Source organism: Xyrauchen texanus, chromosome 31 (assembly GCF_025860055.1).
Source record: "Xyrauchen texanus isolate HMW12.3.18 chromosome 31, RBS_HiC_50CHRs, whole genome shotgun sequence".
Taxonomy (NCBI): Eukaryota; Metazoa; Chordata; class Actinopteri; order Cypriniformes; family Catostomidae; genus Xyrauchen; species Xyrauchen texanus.
In genome coordinates, this window is record NC_068306.1 from 5291606 (window position 1) to 5301233 (window position 9628).

Here is a 9628-nt window from a genome sequence, read left to right on the forward strand (position 1 = left end):
ACTTAAAGAGTCATAAAAGAGGGATTTTCTCTAAAAGAGTTATTTCCTCTAAAAGAGCAAGTTGAGAGCTGGAGTTGAACGTCCTGTTCAGGACGCGTCTTTATAAAGATGCCCTTCCGCCCCTGCGTAGTTCCTGGATGCGGTAGAGAGCTCTCCGTGTCTGGTTTGCGATCACACCGAGGCAGCATTTGTGGATGGTCCATGTTCTCACTGCGAGATCATGACCATGGCAACGTTGTGGTCGCGGCTTACTTTCTACCATCACGCCATTTTTTAACACGTGACCTGAGGGGCCCATGTGATGTATCTCGCCACTTAACTCCCTGTTGCTGGGCAGGTGTGGTCTCCACAGGGTCTTTTCCCCCTGAAAAAATAGGAAACTGGGTAAGACCCCCTTCCCACGATGCGTGTAAGGGCCCCAGCCGCTTTGGCTCTATGCGAGAAACATATTGAGAAAAGAGGCCCGGCTAGGCTCGGCCCATTCCCAGATGGGCAAGCGTTGCCTCGTTCCCCTGCTTAGGGTAATCAGAAGAGTTCCGACATCTTTTATGGGGCATTGGGGAAGGGTACGTGCGGTCTGACACAACTGGTCGCCTTTGCACGTAAATATACCTGCTCGCTCTTGTGTCAGCAGTACACTTACACAGCCCAGCACATGGCGTGATTTGAATTGGACACCTAGTGTCGCTTCTTCGACACAATGTGAGCGACAGACGGGGAACATCTAGGTTACGGATGTAACCTCCAGGGAACAAGACGTTGTGTCCTCCCGGCCACGTCACTGAGCCGAGCCACTGTAGTGGCCGGACAATTCCGGCTCCTCAGAAAATTCCTGAATGAACTCAACGTATTTGCCCGCTTTTATACCCGTATGTCCGGGGCACGGTATGCAAATACTGTCTGCCTAATTGCCATTGGCCTTTTTTCGTAGATCAAAGGCATATTCGGCACTCAAGAGAGACCGTCTCGTTCCCTCCATCAGGGAACGGAGGTTACATCCGTAACCTAGACATTACACACGCACACACATATCCTCCTCGTAACATGCCTTCCAGTGTCATTCTTGTGTGTGTGTTGTAGGTGTTGGTGTGGCGTTTAGACACCGCTGGTGTTGTTGTGGAGATGCCGGTGTGTGAGATAAACACACACTCTGATTTGGTGGTGTGTTTGAGCATCAGTGCAGATGGCAGTGTGTTTGCCACAGTCTGCAAAGACAAGAAGATCAGAGTCATCGAGCCACGCACCGGACGAGTGCTGCAGGTCACACGAGTGTGTGTATGTGTGTACTGTACTGTAATAAACATGAACTGTTGTTCTATCAGCAGAAGATGTTTTAATCATGTGTCTGTGTGCTTTCAGGAGTCTGGCAGCTCGTCTCATAAAGCATGTAAGATTGTGTTCCTGTGGAATCTCAACATGATGTTGACCACAGGAAACTCGTCCTGGAACCAGAGACAGTTTGCTCTGTGGAACCTGGTAACACACACACACACACACACACACACTACATGGCCAGAAATATGTGGACACCTCATTTAAATGATCAGGTTTGGTTAAATCTAATAATAACTTGAGTGGCCTGCAGAAGTCAGATCTTAACAGCTTTGAGATTTATCAGATGTCCATAATCACCCAACATGTGTGTCTGACCTCTGACCTCACTGACGTTCACTTGTGTGTGAATGAGACCAAATCACCAAAGACATGTTTAACATCTAGGAAAAAATCCATATTAATGCTGATGGGCTTGAAATTAAATGTTCAGGTTTATACATCCTTTTGACCATGTAGTGTAGATAATGTACATTCTCACATTCTGTCTGTGTGTGTGTACGATGTGTTATAGTGAGTGTGTGTGTGTGTGTGTGTGTGAGCATGTATTTATCACTTTGTGGGGACCAAATGTCCCCATAAGGATAGTAAAACCCGAAATGTTTGACCTTGTGGGGACATTTTGTCGGTCCCCATGAGGAAAACAGCTTATAAATCATACTAAATGATGTTTTTTGAAAATGTAAAAATGCAGAAAGTTTTCTGTGAGGGTTAGGTTTAGGGGTTGGGTTAGGTTTAGGGGATAGAATATAAAGTTTGTACAGTATAAAAACCATTATGTCTATGGAAAGTCCCCATAAAACATGGAAACACAACATGTGTGTGTGTGTGTGTGTGTGTGTGTGTGTGTGTGTGTGTGTGTTTACAGGAGGATTTGTCCGAGCCGTTACTAGAGGAGGATTTGGATGGAGGGTCAGGGGTCATTTTCCCTTTTTATGACCCTGACACACAAATGCTGTATCTGGCTGGAAAGGTCAAATGTTTCATCCACAGTTCAAAGAGAAACTTTGCTAAAAAAATGTTGGCAATAATTGCAGTGGTTTGCCTCAGCAAACTCCCAAGGGGCCAAAATATGACTTAAAATTATTTAAAATAAGTTATATTATGATAAACTTGAAGGCATATTCTGGGATCAATAAAAGTTAAGCTCAATCAACATCATTGTAGCATAATGTTGATTACCACAAAAGTTAGGTTTGATATCATCTGAGTAGGGGTAATATCAAAGTATATTGTGTATTTGTGTCTTGCTAATATTAAACCAAAAAGTGCTACTGCTAATTGAGTTTGAGGTCATTATTCAGGATGTGTTTTTTGGGAGATGTTCAAAGCAGAAACACAGTTTGGCTGGAGGATATCTGCCGCCGTCAGCCTTTTGGCAAAGAAAGCAAGTCTTTTAATATATTAGAAACAGACAACTAATCTCACTCATAAATGCAGATTACAAGATCCACTCAAAGACTAGGTCACCAAACTAGAGAAGGTGATGAAGTCATGTTGATCAAACCTTGTGTGCTTTACAAGTCAGTTGTAGACAATATTGACGTCACACACATTCAGTTTAGACAGCGTCTCATGTTCACAGATCAGGAAGTGTTTGAACAGCTGAAACATTATTATATCTCTTACACAAACTGGATGATTTGGGGTTTTACTGTCATAATCAGAGTTTTACACCAGGATATTGAGAACACTCTACGGGTATGTTCCAAAACCTTGTGAATTGTCTCATCACAGTGCATTCTGGTACTCCCTTCCTATGGAAGGATACATATGATGCTGCCTTAGAATTTTACCAAAATGAGGTATCTTATGAGGCAGCATAATTAACATACATTCCTCTTTGTATCGGGAGCACCTATGATGCCTTAAAATGCTGCCTCTGGAGAAAGCTCACTAGGGTCTAGAACAGTTAATCAAGTATCTGTGCAACATTCCAGCTTCAGTTTATTCAAAGGTATCTGCATGGACTAAAAGACAGAATCAGGAGGAGATAACAGTATAATATTGGGACAAACTGGTGGTTTGTGTCGGTTTTGCTGATACTAGTGTGTGGCAGGTCAGTGGATGAACATTGGGGTTTCAGTATTTGCTCTAGTAGCTACTATATGAATCCCTTAATCTCTGGGGCTGTTTGATTTAGCTTATAAATAAAAGTAAAATGAGTTGTGTTAAAATCTGTCTGTCTCTGGTTTGGTTTACAGGGTGATGGCAACATTCGTTATTATGAAGTCAGTGGGGTGAAACCGTACATTCACTTCCTCGCCGAATATCACTCTTCTTTCCCACAGAGAGGAATGGGTACACACACACACACACACACACACACACAGTGAATGTAACGTGGGTGTAAAGATATTTGATTAACCCCAACACTAACCCTAAAACAAACCCGTTAATATCAGTAGATTTAAAGCTAAACATGATATAGTCGATTTTATAAGCCTTTCAAAAAGTGAGGAGTGATTCAAATGTCCTCGCATGTCAGTTTTCACGTTTCAATATATTAGTGAGGACATTTTCAAAAACGTTGGCCCTCACAAGTTTAGAAACACCTGTACTCCATAGAGTGTGATATTTGTGTGGTGTGTTTAGGTGTAATGCCCAAGCGTGGACTGAACGTCAGTGCGTGTGAGGTGTTCAGATTCTACAGGCTGCTGACCGTCAGAGATCTGCTGGAACCTGTCAGCTTCTATGTGCCACGGAAGGTAAAACGCACTGACATATTCTGCAGTTTAAACATTGTTTTCATAGCAGTGTCATATTAATGAAGCTTCAATCCCAGTGACACCAGAAACATGTGCAACACATAGTGGGAGGAGGAGTCTACGTGTGGGTTAGGGGAGGAGGGTGGTGGCATGAGGTGTAAATGTTTGTGTGCTGTGAAGATCAGAGCGGGTGTGATGTGTGAGACTGGGCTTTTCAAATCTACAGTAAAACACATTCAGGTCGTCAGCCAGTTGTTGATTCCCTACAGGGTTGGGGGATGGTGTCTTGTAGTTGGTAATGACTTTCAGGCCTCTCCACACTGATGGAGGGTCATTAGCTGAAAACATTTTTTTCAGCTTTTCAGAGTAGCTTCTTTTAGGAACTCAAATCTTTGTCAGTCTGTATTTGGCCTGATTGTACAAGACTTTATCCCCACTTCTGTAAGCATTCTCTTTGGCCAGACGAAGCTGCCTGAGTTTTGCTATAAACCATGTTTTGTCATTGTTGAACATTAAATAAATCATAGTAGGGATGCACATATCCTCACAGAAACTGATATATGATGTCACAGTATCTGTGAGCTCATCCAGGTCTGTGTCTGCAGCCTCAAAAACACTCCAATGAGTGCAGTCAAAACAGGCTTGTTGTTCTAGCTCTGCTTCATTGGACCACCTCTTTACATTCTTTACTACAGGTTTAGCTGATTTTAGTTTCTATCTGTAGGTTGGATGAAGATGAACCAGACAGTGATCAGAGAGTCCTAAAGCTCCACGTGGGACAGAGCTATATGCATCCTTTACAGTGGTGTAGCAGTGATCCAGTATATTTCTGTCTCTGGTGGGGCATGTGATGTTCTGTCTGTATTTGGGTGTTCACATTTGAGATTTTCCTTGTTAAAATACCCAATAATAATAATAAGTGAGTCCGGGTGTTACTGCTCCATGTCTGTGATATGATCAGTCAGCTGTTGCAGCGCTGCATTCACACATGGGTGTGGAGGAATATAAACACTTACAAGAATACACAAGGAAAAGTCACATGGCTAGTAGAAAGGCTTACAATTTCTGAAGAGTGCCTCTAAATTAGGACAGCACATATTCTTCAGAGTTGTTACATCCATAAACCAACATTTGTTGACGTAAAAATACGTTCCACCACCTCTCGTTTACCATTTTAACTCTCTAGTGCGATCCGCTCTGAACAGCTGGAAGCCTGGCAGATGTAATGTGCTGTCCAGAATGGCTTCACTCAGCCAGGTTTCCATGAAGCACAAAGCAGCAGAATTTGCAAAGTCCTTATTTTTGCGGGTGAGGAGAAGTAATTTGTTCTTTTTTTCAGGAAGAGAGCAGAGATTTGCTAGATGGATGCTTGGCAGCGAGGTTCGAAAGTCGCGCTGTCAGAGCTTTACCAGCTCTGGCTCGCTTCCTATGTTTGCATCTTTTAGTGCGCTTGTACAGCACCACAGCTCCTCTGACTAAAATATCCAGCAGAATGTCTGAATAATCAAAAACCGGTAAAAGAGTGTTTGGTGTGTGCTGTCGAATATTCAACAGCTCATATCTCTGATAAAGCTAGAAATAAATGACTAAACACAGGACAAACAAACCGATATACAACCAATCATTTATAATATGGATGATAGTGTGATGCCCGGCTGAAGATGTTGACCATCATCTATTACTTGGTCAAACGCGACTTACATGACTTGAGACTTACGTGAAACAGCCGCAGACGGCCCAGGCCAAACCTTCCCAGTCAGCGCTTCACACATCCCATACCGAATTCACTTTCTCACAGGACCCATCCTCACACAACCTCTTCAATAATGATCGATAAGCATTTTTTAGTTCCCAAAGTTATCGGATAGCCACCACCTCAATATTATGCTTTTGTCCCTGAACATTACTGTGACAGTCCCTACAGGATAATCATGAATATCTCCATCCTCACCTTCACCTGATTATTTGACCTTAATGTCCCATTTTGAACTAAGCATTGATGAATGGAGGTTTGATTTCAACCTGAATCCACCAAGGCTTGGTATGTACCCCCCTTAATACTCAAAGGTATCTGGTACGTCCCTGCTCGATCGGAGGAGGTCTGTGGGGTGTCGGGGATCCGGATCAAAGCCCCCACCTCCATTACCGGGCACTGCTCTCAGACATGATCCGGCTCCCCGCAACTCCAGCAGACTGGCCCAAGCCTCCCACCCACACTTGTGGCAACCGACTCCTTCACCTGGGATGAAGAGAGGGGAGAGTTAGCAAACCCCTTAGACCAGGGAGCCAGTTTCAGGGCAGAAGGAAGGGGGATGGGGGAGAGAACAGGGGAAGAGACATGTGTTGGAGAAAGGACGTGGGGTGCGCCAGCTCAGGATATGCTGCCAGATGATCTTCCACCAGCTGGACTGCTTCATCCAGCGACGCCGGTAGGGGGAACTGGACCCAATTGGCCATCCCTTCAGCAACCGGGAGATTAACTGCTGCAGCACCACCAGGTTGATGACATCCTCTGCGTCGCTGTCCTCCTTAGCTAGCACCCACTACCGGTAGGTAGCACGAAGCTGCAGGGCAAAGGTAAATGGGCAGCCAGCCTCACAGCAGAAATGCTGGCAGTGTTCTTCTGGGCTCTGGCTGGCCCATTGCAAGATGGATTTTTCAACATGAGTAGTCCAGGAGGTTGGTGGCCGTAAGCTGTTGCACTGTGATCTGGGCTTCCCCCAGTCAGCAGCAGCAGAAGATGCACCACCCACTGTTCCGGCGATGGTGGTGTACTCAAAGAGCTCAAGGTATGCCTCCGGATATTCTTGAGGCCCCATCTTGGTGAGCAACACGTCGGCGTGCGCTGTTGCCGGGGCTGTTGTTGTTGCCCCTCTCCTGGAGTACTAAGCTCCGCAGTACCTGCCGGTCCTCCTTCTGGGCCCGAAGGAGCACCTCGAAACGCTGTTGCTGCTCCCTCTGAAGATCCATGAGGACCTTGTGTTGGTCCTGGTGGATGCAGGTGAGGGGCCATAAGACTTCCTCCTGACAGCGTATCCTTCTTCCTCTTTTCCCGGGTTTCGGCACCAGTGTAACAAGGTTCAATGAATGAGGAAGTATGAGGAAGGAACTCAGGTATGTCACTCTTTATTCTCATCAACATAAACCCATACACATCAAACGGCAAAGCTTCAAAGGGCAAAACAAATACAGCAATGGCCAACACACAAATTGCTTCAGGTGTCTCTCCTAGTCACACACACACACACAGTTTTGCAGCGTCTCTCTCACTCTATGGACAGGGCACCTTGTATTTACCCCGTCTATCACTGCGAACATTAAAATAGCAATTACCAGTAATGAAACTCAGGTAAAACCCTTACCTCTTACCTCTTCCTCTATCCCCAGATGAACCCTCGACCACGCCCTCACCTCCACATATATTTCTAATGATTAAAGTACAGTTATTTTTAATTCGCGTATTTAATCATTACATTGCCATGATCCTGTCTGGTCTGCCCTCTGTTTGTCTGTTTTGTTTGGGCGTGTTTTTGTTTTGTGCTTTAGCTAATGGCTTTGTTTATGTTTGTGTCAGCCATATGCTCCCCTGTCTCCACCTCCTTGTATCTCTTTGCTACGCCTCCTCGTCTAGTCCTCCTGATGTTAATTGTTGTCACCTGTTCCTCATGTCTTTAACTCTGTATATATGGTGCTTTTCCCCTCATGTTCTTGCTCAGTCAGTTTTGTGTTTTATGTTTGTTAACGTTGTTTGTAATGTTTATGTTTGTTTCTCTCCATCGAGAGAGTTTGTGTTTGTATTTTATTTATTTTTAATGAAAGACCTTTGATCTAATTCCTGTGATTGGTCCTCACTGTCACATTGTGGCTTTATATATTGAATTATGTTTATTTGGGGCCACTTTGCTGCAAATATTGATGTATTCAATTAATTTGATTAATTAATCAGCATATCATGTAAGTAATTTGATGAACCCTAATCCATTTGTAAATGTGTAACAGTTGTGATGTTTGTTTTTGTTCTGTCAGCAGTCTGGGTGTTTTCAGGAGGATATTTATCCACTGACAGCAGCCAATGAAGCGGCCATGAGCGCACATGAGTGGCTGATGGGACACAATAAAGGTCAGTCAAAGAGTTTATTCTAAATTTGTCATAAGAGGAAAAATGCAACGCTTTGTAAAAGTTACACTGTCATGTGCCAAATGTTTTTTTTTGCAGGGTGATCCTAAACACCCTCAAAACATATCTTACCCAGTCCTCTATATGTGATCTGTCTGATCTGCTCCTGTAGGTCCGGTGCTGATGTCTCTGAGACCAGCAGCTCGACTGCTCGAGTCCTGCACAACTGAAATACACAACAGCCTTCAGACCTACACACTGACCAATCAGGACACAGAATGCCCCTCTGACATCATCATAGACCTGCACGATTGGACTGAAGACGACACCCAGAGCCTGGACTGGAGCTCGGCGCACACACGCTCAGATCTAAACTGGACTAAAGCCGTGTTTTATCTCCCCGCGGGACCAGAGAGAGAGGTCAGACTCAAACATCAAGACATCTGAATTCAGTGTCACATCCTGTAACCAGAACAAAAGTGATGTCTGATGGAGCGGTTGAGACAAGTAAATTAAATGTCCAACTTAAGATTCTACAGAGAAACCATCATGAAATATATGTTTGGTTCAGTCTAAGACTCACTTGAATGTGTTCGAGATCATTAGACGTGATGTTTTGGTGTCTTGGAAGCGGTTTCACACTGCTTTCGGACACAGCCAATGTAATGGTGTTCTCTGCTCTGAGGTCAGAGGTCGTAACAGTGTGTGTGTTTGATTACGGCAGCTGCTACAGGTGATGTTTCATCAGCAGGAGGAAATTAAAGATCTGCAGGAGAAACTCCAACAACGAGACGAGAAAATCCAACAACTGGAGAGAGAGCTGAAGAACATGATGACAGCCAATCACAGCACAAGCACTGCAGCCAATCAGAAAAGAGAATATTAGAAAGGGTGAGCAGTGACAGGGCTCATGTGGATTAATACAGTGAACTGTTAAAGGAAAAGTTCATCTAGAAATGAGAATTCTGTTATCATTTACTCCCTCATGACGTTATAATTCGAAAATAGAAATATCAAAACAGTAGAACTTAAATCCTTCTCAAGTCTTCATTCACTGATGAAACACAAATCTTATTCTCCATCCCACAAATTCAGTCGCCTTTGGCCTTTGGCCTGCTCACTGGGGGCCTAAAGACAAATAATATTATTTAAAATAATAATCTACAATCACGTTTTTCTGCACAATAAAGACTTTAAAACACAGAAATTCAGGGGCAAAGGTTGATTTTGTCTAATATTTAAGCACCTAACCTAGAGCAACATCAACGCTTCACAGGACAATGTGTCAAAATCTTGATCTTACAGATATTTGGAGACTTCTGAACCCATCTGGTAGAGACTATACATTCTTTCATCAGTCCATAAGATTTATACTAGAATAGATTTTATATCTAATTCCATCATTTCATCTGTTGTTGATTGCTCAATTGGAAACAGTCTCAGATCCCGCCCTGGAGAGTTTAGAGGTGTT

At 43.8% G+C, this 9628-nt stretch overlaps 1 protein-coding gene across 1 annotated transcript in view; it reads left to right on the forward strand.

Annotated features, from left to right (window-relative positions):
• coro2ab (coronin 2Ab) overlaps positions 1–9043 on the forward strand; it is a 10260-nt gene extending 1217 nt beyond the window's left edge. The window contains exons 4-11 of the mRNA XM_052100878.1: positions 1081–1260; positions 1360–1476; positions 2201–2305; positions 3537–3633; positions 3928–4040; positions 8070–8160; positions 8330–8577; positions 8882–9043. Coding sequence (XP_051956838.1) covers positions 1081–1260; positions 1360–1476; positions 2201–2305; positions 3537–3633; positions 3928–4040; positions 8070–8160; positions 8330–8577; positions 8882–9043 — 1113 coding nt within the window. The remainder of the gene's footprint in view (positions 1–1080; positions 1261–1359; positions 1477–2200; positions 2306–3536; positions 3634–3927; positions 4041–8069; positions 8161–8329; positions 8578–8881) is intronic.
• The last annotated feature ends 585 nt before the right edge of the window (positions 9044–9628 follow it).